General features: G+C 35.5%; 1 protein-coding gene across 1 annotated transcript in view; it reads left to right on the top strand.

The window, feature by feature from the left end:
* The window catches only part of CDH8 (cadherin 8), a 334,115-nt gene extending 319,942 nt beyond the window's left edge, over nt 1-14,173 (top strand). Inside the window, exons 11-12 of the mRNA XM_011356674.1 lie at nt 10,419-10,670; nt 12,066-14,173. Of these exons, the coding sequence (XP_011354976.1) occupies nt 10,419-10,670; nt 12,066-12,559 (746 nt within the window). The 3' untranslated portion in view covers nt 12,560-14,173. The remainder of the gene's footprint in view (nt 1-10,418; nt 10,671-12,065) is intronic.
* Nucleotides 14,174-14,536: the final 363 nt, after the last annotated feature.

The raw sequence follows: 14,536 nt of genomic DNA, 5'->3' as shown, positions 1-14,536 counted from the left end.
TAACAATAGGGAATTTTATCAGATTACATTTTCAATAAAAAAGAGTTTGAATGAGTTTGATGTGATTTCTATTTCAATCATAAGGGTGACCTACACAGGTATCTTTTCTTTCAATCATTTTATTTCTGCTCTCTCCATCTGTATTTTAACCTGTTAATATGTGGGTGAATTTGAGGAAAAGCAAATCAGTTTGACCTTTAATGTAAAGTCATTTTTTGTATGATCAAAACAGTACTATTTCCAATACTATAAAGGATGTGAATTTTAAGATTCAAAAGCACGTGCCGTTCTCAGCAACCTGGAAAGAATGATAATGTGACCACTGCTTGAATGACAATTTTATCTACATAATGGCCTTCCATCCTCTTGCCTTTACCGTATATTAAGACTTCTGCCCAAAGATATATGTTTAGCCAAACTATTTTAATATAACATATTAAACTTTAAAACGATTCAAGGACAAACACTGGACTTCAGCTCGCTGTAGGATGCCACATTTTCTTGCATCATTTCCCTCCTTTTTTTGCAGTTATTTTACCACTAAACCAGAAAAGAAGGAATTATGCAGGAAAATTACTATCGGCTGCTACCCCTGCTGAATTACAGAACCCAGAGAATAATAGCTTCCCCAGTGGTGCCTCTGAGGGCTTGGGCCAAGCCATTAACCACAGCTACCACCTAAGGGAAGAAAGGGAGTATAGTAGAATGGCTCTCAGGCATTCCAGAAGATTTTTTATGCAAGAAATTTACTTAAAATGCAGACGTCCAAGGCCTATCCCCAGAAATTCTTATTCGGTTGATTTAGACTAAAATCTAAGAATATATATTTTTAACATGCTCAGATATTTGTATATAAATTATTGCCTGAATTTTACAATTGACTTCTATTTATGTGAATATTTGCTCAGAAACAATGATAATTAAATGGACAAAATTTGAAATGCCGTGGTCCAGACATATCAGAGTCTAGTATAATCGGCACTTTATTTTTTAAATCAATGTAATAATAAACATAAGATTAGTGGCATATGCTTTTCTCATTGCATTCTATTTGTGTGAGTTTAGAAATATTTTGAACTTCTCAAGGTACTGCTTCCCATTTTGAGTCTCTTGTTACGCACCAACTCACTCATATGTACTGATGTCTATTACATATTTATTTTAAAAATGAACTAAAACCATTTATATTAACACCTAACTTATAATCAAATTTCCATTACATCTTTGACTTAGATACTCCAAAATCCTAAGGCCGTTTGTTCCTATTGCCTCCTTCATAAAGGAAGTAATAAATTTTGAGCTGATTACTGTAGGATAGAACTTTTCTACATTGAAAAGGAAGATGTGAGGTTATTGGATACCAGGCGAGAGATATACAAAAGTATATAGCCATGAAGATGATACAAGAAATGGATCCAACAGAGATTTCTTTTTAGAAATGGAGAAGAACAGGAATTAAATATTATTAGTTTCAATGCTGAAAGACTGAATTTGTGGTACTGAACATCCAGATAGATATGCCCAATAGGTAAACGGAGGAGGCATAAGGCTAAATTTTTAGAAAAAAATATTGTCTGGTGTCTGAAATCACATAAGTGAATCAGATCCAAGCAGTTCATAAAGAGGTTAAAGAAAAAGGCTGAGGATGGAATGCTATAGAACAGAAACATGGGAGGAGGGAGAAAAGGGAGTGTCGCCCCCTCTTCCTCTAAACCCAGCCCACATGCCACCCCTTCCTTAAGGTCTTCTCTAGTCTGTGTCTACAATGGTAGAAATTTAAATCAAGGTACAAGTGGCATAGTCGACCACAGAGTATGGGAGCTGGGACAGAAGGACAGGAGTCACAGTTAGAAAATGGACCATGAGGTGACTGATATCTTCACTAGTTATATGCTATTCTCTCTTCTTCTGGGTTAGAAGTTCCTTAGAATCAGTACTTATTTATAATTTCATTTTTGTAGCCACTCATTTGTTCATTCAACAAGTATCCTTTGAAATCTTCCCATGGAGACTTCTATATTATGACCCATATGACAGACGATGGGATGCAGTCACTAAAGAAGACAAAATCTCTGCATCCAAGGACCTTTCTGTGGATGAGATAGAAAAAAAACCATTATAGCTAACCGTACTGCAGCATGCTCAGTGGAGTGTGTGGCAAGAAAGACTTTCCTCTCACAGTGGTGTCTTGTAGACAATGGGCACTGAATAATGGAGGGCGGAATTAACTGAGTGTGTCTGCGTGGATTTGAAAGAAGTTGAGATGGGGGCTTGTGTGATGGCGACGGAAAATGGTTTTGTGCCATATGGGGTAACTTTTTACTTCATGTCTTATTGCCATATGTGCAGATTCAAAATCTTCAGGGAGATGATGGTATCTAACAAAGTGGTGATTGCCAAGGTTACTTGATCTCCTTCAAATCAAAGCGGGTTATTTATGCTGTTGTCTGTGTCTATGAGTGTCTGTTTGTCTGTCTTGCTCATTGGTTTCTTTCAGTTTTATATCCCACATATGAGGGAAATCATATGGTTCTCAACTTTTCCCGTCTGGTTCATTTCACTTAGCATGATCATCTCAAGGGACAACAGTATAGTTTTTTCCCCAGAGGGAACGGGAGAGGGGGAGGTTCAAAAAGGGGAGGAGAGAAGTAGAAAGGGGCAAAGGGGGTCAAATATATGGTGATGGAAGGAGATTTGACTGGGTGGTGAACACACAATGCAATATACTATGGTGTATTATAGAACTGTATACTTAAAACCTATATAATTTTTTTAACAAATGTCACCCCAATAAATTTAATAAGAAATGTAAAAAAAAAAAAGTAGGTTATTTAGATAGCAAACTACTTTTGGTACTTTCTTTCTTTCATATTCTTAGCGCTCCATTTACTACATTTAATGATTTCAATATCTTACACACAATATACACTTTAATTAAACTATTTTAAAATAGTGCTAATCTCTGTTCCAACTACCCTAAATTCCAAGTGTGTTAATGAGCACAAATTTATCAGCTCCAGTACAAAATGAATTCATCTCTGACTCCCAGTTTCTTATAATTTCTATCTATTCAATAAATAGAAATGTGGTGGAAAAGTCACTCTCCTGACAAGGCTAGCTTTCCAATGTCTGGATTTTTGACCACTATTAGGCTGTCTTCTGAAATTTTCACAAGAAATTTTACCAAGGGCCTTAGCGTTTCTTCCTTTTGTTTTTATCCTAGATAGCTTGCACATTTAAAATAATAATACATTGTTTTCACTTCTGCATAAATCTAAAGAGACAAATATTCTTTTCCAGATACCTTGATATTTATAAAACCTTTACAATTTCCATTCAAATTGGCTCTTGGTATAGTTTTTACTTTTGTGGGTTAGTTAATGCAGGTCTTTTTCAGATAAAATGAAAGTAATATTAAGTTTCATACCTCATCCACCAGTGCCAAGAGTGAGATAAATCTGTCTTTCTTCTGAGCACTAAAGGATATGCATAATGTACATGGAACACTTTGAGTAAGAGCAATCATGCAAATTCAGTGCAGGGGAAAAATAATCAAAGTCAGAAGCCCTTGGGCAGTGTGATTGTACCCGGCATGGACTTTGGACTTTTAGATACTTGACTTCCTCTCTAGCATCAAAAATGATCATTTATTGATAATTAATTCAAAGTTATGGTATTCTATGCTATTGTAGGGGTTCACATTAAGTCACCCAAAGTTGGATACTATGGCATTCTGATGCTATGCTATGTATGCTATGCTATGTTGACTCAAAATATGGGATTTTGATCTATAGAATATTGTATTGAATATTTTTGAGTCCTCTAAAGTCCTCTGTTCTTGCCTACCAATGGCCTCGACCACTTAGCTTTCTCCTTGACTCTGATAAAGGTGTCATGGCATAGAAAAACCTTCCTCCACTCACTTTCTTTTTTTTTTTTTTTATCTTTTCCTTGAGCTTTAATATAATCTTCTTAGAGCCCATTTTCCCTTATTTTCTTAGGTAACTGTTATTAAGATGACAGAGAGAGTACAGAAAATACATCGAATTTGGTTGTAATTCTTAGCTGTCATGTGAGAAACCTTGAGCAAGTCACTTTATCTTTCAAAAACCCTGTTCTTCATATGTAAAATATGTGTTAGGACACCCTTCTCTACATCTACAAATCATTTTTAATCAAATTTACTGTGTGTCTTAGTTTCCTAGCACAGTCATAACAAATTATCACAAACTGGGAGGCTTAAAATGACAGAAAATCATTCTCTCACAGTTCTGGAGGCCACAGTCTGAAATCAAGGTGTCAGCAGGGCCGCACTCCTGCCAGAGACTCTAGAGTCAAATTCATTCTTTGTCTTTTCTAGCGTCTGTTGGCTGTAGGCATCCCATGGTTTGTAGCCACATCATGCCCATCTCTGCCTTGGTTGTGACCTTACTTCTTCCTGTACTTTGCCTCACTCTTAGGACATGTTATTGGATTTAGGGCTCACCAGGTAATCCCAGATGAATTCATCTCAAGGTTCTTAATTTAATTGCATCTCCAAAGGCCCTTTTCCAAGTAAGGGAGCATTGATAGGTTCTAAGGAATAGGAGATGGACATGTCTTTTTGGAGGTCACCATTCAGACCACTACACTAAATACCATTTTCATATAATCTAAAAAGAACTTTATTTTATATTAACAAGTTAAGAATAGTATATGTAGTTTCTTAAAGAATTTTAGAAGATCTTTAAGTTTCATGGGTTTGCTTGATGAGTCCTAAGTTCGTAAAGTACATCCCACCCTCTGTACACTTCCTTGCAACATGACAACCGTGCATATATTTATAGAACTATGTTTATGGTGCTAAGTGGCTATAGTGAAGTAACTTCTTCTGTTAAAAATGTGCTAATTCATCCTATGTGTACTTATAAATTGTTGACTAAATGTTAAGTCAGATGTTAGTCTAGGAACTTATAGAAGAATTCACAATGATGGTTTTTTCTAAAGTCAAAGTAAACCTTAGTCAATATTTTATGGCTAGATATACTTTATTATTAAATCCTAGAAGATTTGGTAATGAGTTAACACTCAGATAAACACTGAGATTATTGACATCAGGTGGCATGGTGGACAGTTTAATGAGGAAAAAAGGAGAACAGAGTGACAAACGATCTAATTAACTGGCTCAGCATATCCAGTGTGTTGCAGATTTTGTGTGTTGGTACACTTTTAAAGAATTATGTAGGAAGTTGCAATGGTAATGGAGGAGACTGGATTCACAGAGTCTTAGTTTTTATTAATTCATTACGGCCTGATTGCTTCTAATAAGACTTAGTGTTTAGAGTAGTAAACATACATTGATGAAGTTTAGGTGTTATGATCTTTGCTTCGTATCCCTAGATATTGGATATGGTGAATACATGTATCTAATATGCTGAAAGCTCATGAATTTGGTATGTTTATTGCTTTGTTAGATTTTTATAAATAAACAACAGACACAACACAACGATAAGAACTTAATTAAATCTCCTGTCCACTGAACAGAGTGCCATTTTCCCTTTGTTTTGACCTTGCCATTTTCATTGCATTTGACTTGACCAAGAAAATTTGAATTAGATTTGCAAGTCAAATGCCAGGAGGCATTTCTCAAAAAGGCATACTATCTGCTGATCTTCTCTCTATCTATTTCTTTTGTCATAAATGTTTGTCTGGCAAGTGCCTTCATTAACTCAGCTCCTTGTTGCTTCTGCTGGCATCTATGAGGATAAACAAAAGCCATAGCTCCGTGATTTCAAATAAATGGGACTGAGACCAAAGTAAAATGTCTGCATAAGGGCAATAGCACAGATGAACTACACTGCAACAAATAGAAATTTGAGATTTTCCTGCTTTCTTTTATCTGGGAAAAAAAAGAACAATGTGGAAAGAACATGGGATATTTAAGTAATAACAGTAATACTAATGACCATTCTTGTTTTATTAAAAATACACAGAAAATACATGGAAAGAAGAAAGGGAGGAAGGGAGGGGGAGAGGAAGGAAGGCAAGAAAGAAGAAAAGAAGGAAAGAAAAACTGTGGAAAAAATTATACAAATAAAGTTGAAAGATTATCCCAGTAGGCAGAGTCTATCTCTTTAGGGAGACTTCTAATTTTTCATGGACTATGCATATAGAATTAACTAGTGTCTACAGTATTATTTGAGTTGGCTCAGGCTGCTATAACAAAATACTGTAGACTGGTAGCTTAAACAATAAAAATCTATTTCTCACATTTCTGGAGGTGAGGAAGTCTAAGATCAAGGTGGAGGCAAGGTATGTTTTATTCTGAATCCCATTCTCTTGGCTGCTGTAGGAGGCCACCTTGTTGCTTGTGTACTCAGATTACCTCTTCTTTGTGCACATGTGTACTCAGATTACCTCTTCTTTGTGCACATATGGGTAGAGAAAGGAAGTTCTCTGGTGTCTCTTCTATAATGACACAAATTGTATAGGATCAGGACTCCACTCATGTGACGTCATTCAACCTTAATTACTTCTTTAGAGGTTCCATCTCCAAATACAACCACACTGGAGGGAGGGGGAGGGCTTCAACATATGAATTTGGAGGGGAGGGGCATTCCGTCTATAACGAATATTTATTGGCTTATTTACTAAGGCAAACTTTTGTTATAATGATATTAATCTTATATGAAAGAAGGTCCTTTGGTTTCCAACTTCAAATGATTCAAAGACTAAAGACCAATAATCAAAGAAATTCCTCCTATACAAACCGTAGGAGATACTTACTCAGACTATCTGTCCCCACTTTGAATGTAAGACTAGGTCATCCAATTTCAGCTCAGTAAAAGAAAATTCTGGTGTGCACCTCTTTAGTATGATGGTATTTCAGTTATTTTAGACTGAGTTTCTTCTTCTCTGAACCTTCTCTATTTGAATCTAACCATCCTCAGTCCATTGTTCATGTTATATGTGAGGCATCTCTAAGGAAAGACTTGGAAACTATCACTATTTCTCTTAAATTTCCATCTAGGACTCCAAGCTACATATTGTTTTCAATAACCTAAAATTAAACTTTCTCAAATATAAATTTCGAACTGCATACAATTCTCTATGACAAAATAACATAAGAGAAATAAATATGAGCCCTACAAAATATGGCTAATGATTATTTAGCCATTTATGCATCTAAAATTGGTTATTTGTTACTTAAAAGTCCCCTAGTTTATTTCTGTATCCCATCTCTGTCATATCTCCATTATTATATCATTTCTTTGTAATAAGTGTTTTGATGAAAATATAAAGTTTTTTTTAAAATATAAAATTATATAACTAATTAATCTAGAGAGATTGGGGACAACTATTGTAGGAAATTATCTATGAAGAAGTGACATTCAAGCACAGATATAACGAATGCATAAATATTAATGATTTAAATTTGGGCTAAGGACGGGTAGCAAGATTATCAGGCAGAATAAAGAGAAAATACAAAATCCTTGAGGAGAGAAGGTTCTTGACTTAGAAAAGGCCAGGATGGTGAGAACATTGAGAGAGAAGTGTAACAGAACATGAAGCTGGGCAACTAGGCAGGGACTAAACCATGCAAGTCACATGGAAAGAAAAGTAAATCTCCAATTTGTAATAAAAGTTCTAAATGTACTTAACAAGCTTCTAATGAATCAGTTAGATTCTCAGTTTCTTAAAACCGAAAGCATTTCAAATAAAAGTAGGTTAAACACCACCAGCAATAATGACTTGAAAATATGATTTTAAAAAGGTATTACTAGAGCAACAAAATTATACTGCACCAATAATAAATCTAACAAAATGTGTAAAAACTCTTGCAGCTAAAATAAAAACATTGTATAGAAATATATTTAAAAAAATAATAACACTACAATCTTGATATAGAAAACTGAAGATCATAAAGACGTCAGTTCTCTCCAAATTGATTTATATTTTAACATAATTTCTACTTAAGTTCTTATAGGAATTTTTATGGAACTTGATAATCTGATTCTATATTCGTTGGAGATTAGCAAATGAGCAAGAATACCAAGACACTCTTGAGGAACACTGTAGGGGAAAATAACCTAACAAATATCAAGATTTATAATGGTTTTATACATAAAAGCAAGGTATTAATGCAGGATTAGGAAAAAAAGGGCATTAGAATATAATAGAGAGCCCCCAAGAGGATGTTTTAAAGAAACAAATCAGAACTTCAGAAAAGATATTTGCCACATGTAGATTTTTTAAAAAGTATTTCAAATATATTAATTTGAACTATGTAAAACTGTGATAGTCAATTTTTTTTATATGTACAACAACAACATTTTCATTTGGCCTAATAAAATAACGCAACTAAATCATTACTAAGTACAAACAATCAAAAAAATTATTGTTTAAAAAAATGAGTAGGCAACTAGGAAACTGACTTTGCCTGGACATAGCAGGTAAAATCTGGCAAAAATAACTCATACACTACTCTGTCAGTCAACAATTTTCTGTATATAGAAGAGGAACGACATGCATGGATGCATTGAGTAGTAAAACAATATATAGGTACAAGTTTAATATTAGATCCTCCAATGCTTTACTAAATAATAAAGAGGTGGCTTTGTTCTGCAAGAATAATATTCTCGCTGCACTTTCTAAATTATCATTATGGATCGTTTTAAAGAGAGAATATGCAAAGATAGTTTCTCATACAAATAATGTCAACCACAAAAAGGAAAGAGCCTCATTGTAGTTTTATTAATTGCATCTTGAAAAACAATTCCCATCTTCTGTTTTGAACCATGGTATATGAAATCATCCACAAATGTTCCTTGCACTAATTAACTCTACTCAAACTTGTCACACACTTTCTGAAAATACAACACAGCTCTATATTCTGTATCTGTTTTGAGATAATGTTCTGCTTTTAGCTTGATGGTATTTCCTTCTAGGTCATGGAAATGAAGATTGCTGGTCATTTGATATATCATCGTTTAACTCCATTAGAGACTTCTTTTCACTCTTCAAATTACTAAATAATGAAGCACAACCAAAAGAAATTTAGAAAAAAGTTAACTCAGTCAGAGGATTTTTTTTTATTATTATTTTTATTTCTGTCTGACTGCTTACTAGTAAGTCATTATAGGTCCACTTATATCTTAAACAAAGCAAATATAAATATAATTTATACATCTATTTTAGGGAATGGCTATCATTTGGAAATCTTGGGATAGTACTATATAGTACAGAAGGTTTAAAACATTTACTTTCAGTCATTTGAGTAGACTGTCTGCTCATGTGTTTGAGTATTCTGGAAACCAGTAAGACCCTGATGACCAGGAATTGGACAGCAATGGTTTGGAATCCTTGCCTTAGTATGCACTGACGAGGTAGCCAAGTGTTCTGGGGTCTGCACACTTGCCAATATTTGAAAAACTGCCAGCTGAAATAATAATTTTGCCCCAAAAACATTGCACATATTTACCAAAATTATGTTTATTTGCTTTTAGCTGGAAAACCAGTGTGAGATAATCATTATTCCCATTTTGATTAGATGTATGTCTTTCATTAGACAAAATGAGAAAATAAATTAATAATTAATATATGCAATATGACTATAGTTTGTGAGTTAGAAATGAAAGACAACAAAAAAATCATTTTGAGGGTGAAATTTTGAGAACCATAGGGCTAACATGGGACTACTCACTTCTCACTGACCAGTTTTACTTTGAACTGAATGAAGTATGCCTTTAAATATTGGTTAAACGATATGTATCTCCATTTAATTAACTGACACGTGCAAAATGGAACACTTGCTCCTATGACTTTTCAGTTTATTCTTATTTGTGTAACCACTACAGGTCTTCTCTACAAAATTTTAATATATATGGCATATCTCCTCCAATTGGCAGTAAATGGGACTGTTGTTAAATGTTAGTATAAATGCTCTAGGACATAAATGACTTTTTAGGTACCCGTGGGAGTCAACAAAATGCATCGTTTTGTATGCCATTTTGTCATGCAGTCTGTCTTTTAATACAGAGCTTCTCAAACATGCCTTTCAAATGTGGTAAAATTTTGTCCAGCCAATTTTGCATTACCAAGATAAGTGAAAGGAAATTAAACTTATTTATGGGGACTTGGGATAATGTGTCTTCTGAAAAGACACTCGAAGATTATATAAATCTTTTGTGTTTACAAGATGATGATAAAACTTCATTAGTATATCACGGGACCCAATTCAATGGACCTGATAGGATGTGGAGATTTTGGTCCATGCCAACTGGGCAAGTGGGAAGAGGGGAGTGGGAGAGAGCCTGAGCTGTCCAGTGGAATTGGGATCATCTTGAAGTTTGCAGAGGATTTATGAACTAGAAAAACAAGTGTTGTTCAGGCAGCCATTTTGAAATGATGCAAACTATTGTAATTTTCACTTTTTCCAGATAATTCCCTCAGCATTTTGGCAAAGCATAATGGATTCAACCGCCAGAAGCAAGAAGTCTATCTTTTACCTATCATAATCAGTGATAGTGGGAATCCTCCTCTGAGCAGCACCAGCACCCTGACCATCCGGGTCTGTGGCTGTAGCAGTGATGGTGTTGTCCAGTCTTGTAATGTTGAAGCTTATGTCCTTCCGATTGGACTCAGTATGGGCGCCTTAATTGCCATATTAGCATGCATCATTTTGCTGCTAGGTACGTATTTCCTTCATAGCCTAATGGTCACCATTTTTCTGGTTCATAAATGACTGTAAATAAGGACGACAAACCCCGACCTAGCCAGGCATCAGCGTTCTTTTGGGGAAGAGGAACTTCCTGTACTTCTCCAAGCTTTGAGGTCACTAAGAGGGAGTGAAGAGAAAAAGGGTTGTGATAGTAAGTGTCCAATTGGAGAGGACTGTTTAGTGCCTTTTTCAGTCCCATCACCAGAAAACAAACAGACTAAGCATATGGTGGTGGGAGTGGGGATGGACCTTTACGTGGTTACAGCAGCATCTATTATGAAGAAGACCTCCAGATCTTCTGATGCACACAAGTTTGATGCATAAGGGGCTCACATCTGTCCAGAATACTCCTTTATCTAAACAGTGTATAGATTGGATGGCTGAGTCCATCCAATCACAAAGTTTGGTAAGATAAAAAGAAAACAAACAAGCAAATGAAAAAATATATTTTCTTCAAACTTACATTGTCTTCCTCAGATTTTTCTTGATATTAAAATCAAATTATAATGAAGATTGCAAATTAAGGAAAGGTTTCTGTAATGCTTCCATTAAAAAAAAAAATTAAAAAATGAGATCAGATAGTAGAAAGATATACAAAAGGAAAGTTATGTCTTATCCTGCCTAAAGGTTATGTTAGTTACTGCCTTCCCTGTTGCATCTGTCCTGCTGACCCAGTGTTCTGGATTGAGCATAATTTTCTGATATATTTTATCTTGTTAGCCCACATTTGATTTGGCTGACCTGGCTGGCTGGGTATGTGTTCCTCTCTGTTTCCCCACCTTTCGGGCTGCCTTCTTTGATGGAGGAGTTCCAGCCTTCACACAAGACAAGAAGTTGACCATGCAGATTTGACATTCATCTTGATATGTCACTTCACCTGTGAATGAACACTATTTGATTGGAGAAAGTCTAGAAGAACTGATAAAACACCAAATATACCAGATATAATCTATTCTGCTCCTTTTCTTTATAGAAGAGGGGCATAGAACCAAAGAATATTAAATAACTTGCCCAAGATACACAGCAAGTTAGTTACACTATCCGTACTGCTTTCTATTTTTGTGCCATTCACTCCAGAGCTTATCACAGAATTAAGTGCAGCTTTCACCATGACTAGATGAAAGCTTATTCTTTTAACCCAGCTTCATCACCATTTAACAAACAGAAGCAACCTGGGAAAGTACTCACTCAAAATTCAGTACTCATCCTTCAGAAAGGTGCTTTGCTTAATTCTCAAGTCAATGTTATTAAAGCTAATGCTCAGAAGTTTTTAAATAATGCCCCTCTTTGTTAAAACACATGGAGTGTTGCTCGTAAAATTGTATGCAAGTTTCGCTAACTGTTATTTCATGTTTTTTTTCTACAGTCATCGTGGTGCTGTTTGTAACTCTGCGGCGGCATAAAAACGAGCCATTAATTATCAAAGACGATGAAGATGTACGAGAAAACATCATTCGCTACGACGACGAAGGAGGAGGGGAGGAAGATACAGAGGCTTTTGATATTGCAACTTTACAAAACCCAGATGGAATTAATGGGTTTTTACCCCGTAAGGATATTAAACCGGATTTGCAGTTCATGCCAAGGCAAGGGCTTGCTCCCGTCCCGAATGGTGTTGATGTCGACGAATTTATCAATGTACGGCTACACGAGGCAGATAACGACCCCACCGCCCCGCCGTATGACTCCATCCAGATTTACGGCTACGAAGGCCGGGGGTCTGTGGCTGGCTCCCTCAGCTCCTTGGAGTCCACCACCTCAGACTCAGACCAAAATTTTGACTACCTCAGTGACTGGGGTCCCCGCTTTAAGAGACTGGGCGAACTTTACTCTGTCGGTGAAAGTGACAAAGAAACTTGACAGTGGATTATAAATAAATCCATGGAACTGAGCATTCTGTAATATTCTAGGGTCACTCCCCTTAGATACAACCAATGTGGCTATTTGTTTTAGAGGCAAGTTTAGCACCGATCATCTATCAACTCAACTACATTTTAATGTTGAACCAAAAAAAAAAAAATTAATAAAAATAAAACGTATATGTTAGGAGGTTATAAATCTTGTGGAGTGTGAATTAAAGTATGTGGAGTGTCTACAAGTCTTTGGATATTTGATATTTACCTAACCACCACAGACAAAGATTGGGATCCTGGCTAATCCTTAGACAAATGGGTTAAAAAGAGGAAAAAATAATCAAAATTAAAAGGTGCTTTCTTAGAAAAATGGACCTGCAAGGAATTTGCTGCTGATATGTGTCTTCTGCAAGGATTTTTATAAATGCAAATGGCTTTTTTCCCCTTCACCAATAAGGATCCCGCCACAAATGATAAAGCAATACTTGGTCGGCTGTACGTTCTGACTTTTTGGAGTTTTAGGAGGCCTCCTAGATTATGCGGTACGGTGACCACACATTGTACATAACTGTTGGCCCCACTCATCAGAGACTGAATAGCATCTTTAAATATTGTGTCGAGCCTTAAAATATTCACATGTTCGTAATCCATTCCAGGGTGGGGATTGGCAATTCAGTGGTGGGAGGAGAGAAATCCCATTAAACAGGCTTGTTTTCTGGAAGCAGGATTACTCGTTCCCTCCACTTCATCTTCTTCCACAAGGACACAAAGATAAACTATATCACACAGTGGACTACATAAAAGACAGATGGTTTTATTGCTAGCGCGTGAATTTATTTGTTTAATTCTCGAAATAAATATTTTATTGATGTCCATTAATGCTTTTATTTATTAAGGTTGGTAATTATAGATTAAGGGACTATATGGGGAAAAAAAAACCCCTAAACTATATCCATTAATAATCCTTTAGATTGTTTTATATAAATATATATATATACACACACAATGAATGTTTAATACATGTACATTTTGATGAGATGAGTATGGCAGGCAATATTATCAAAAGGGGAGCTAATAGTCTCTTTAGAGTAGAAAGTGTTATTGTGACTGGTGATGGCAGGAACAGCATTTTCCCAGAGAAGCTTTTGGACTGTTTTCTATTTTGTTCATAATCCTAGTATTTGGTGTTTTTACTACAAGCACAAACATCTGAAAGTATATTGATTCATGTGAATATTTACACTCTAGACTTTTAGATATCTACATAATGCCCCGCCTAATATAAATGCTTCACATCGCCCCCTCTGTTTTAGAGCAGGAACTGATTTGTACATAATTTTACTGCTTCTGTTTTTAGTACTTCTCTCTCTGATCTTCATAGTGATGCACAGAACGTCTTAGGTCCCAAAAGAGAACTAGATGATGTGAGCATATTCAATTTGTAATGCAAACCTGCCATTTTAGGAGTAGAAAATGTATGATAAAACTCTCAAGTACTACACGCAGATCATTTTAATTTTCTACTTTGCTTTAATGCAATATTGTTTATTTACTCCATGTATTGTATTCAGAGAAACTCCTGTATTGTTTCCTACTTTGTGAAATATATTTTTATAAATACCTTTGTTGTCATCACTTTTTCTTTTCCGATTAGATAAAGACCTATTAACAGAGTGCCATCAAGTCTAAGTAGAATTCTAGAACATTCAACTAAATTATTGCAAGGATAATTTTTATTTGCAAGAGTTTTTATTATAAAGAAACAGAGACGAGAAATGGCTTAGGGATGATCATGTTACAAGATACCAACAGGGACATTGAAGGAACGTGGTGCATGTAATGGCTAGTCCAGCTGTGTCAGCTGGGTCCTCCTGGAAGCAGATGCTGAAGCAGAGTTAAGAGTCAAAAAACAAAAGAGAGAGGAAGCAGGATTGAGTAGGGAATCGCTTCAGAGAGGGATGCAGAACTAAAACTTGTAAGAGCA

The sequence above is a fragment of the Pteropus vampyrus genome, unplaced genomic scaffold (genome assembly GCF_000151845.1).
Source record: "Pteropus vampyrus isolate Shadow unplaced genomic scaffold, Pvam_2.0 Scaffold29, whole genome shotgun sequence".
NCBI lineage: Eukaryota > Metazoa > Chordata > Mammalia > Chiroptera > Pteropodidae > Pteropus > Pteropus vampyrus.
The sequence above is the reverse complement of the archived record's forward strand: the minus strand, read 5'-3'. Positions and strand labels throughout refer to the sequence as shown.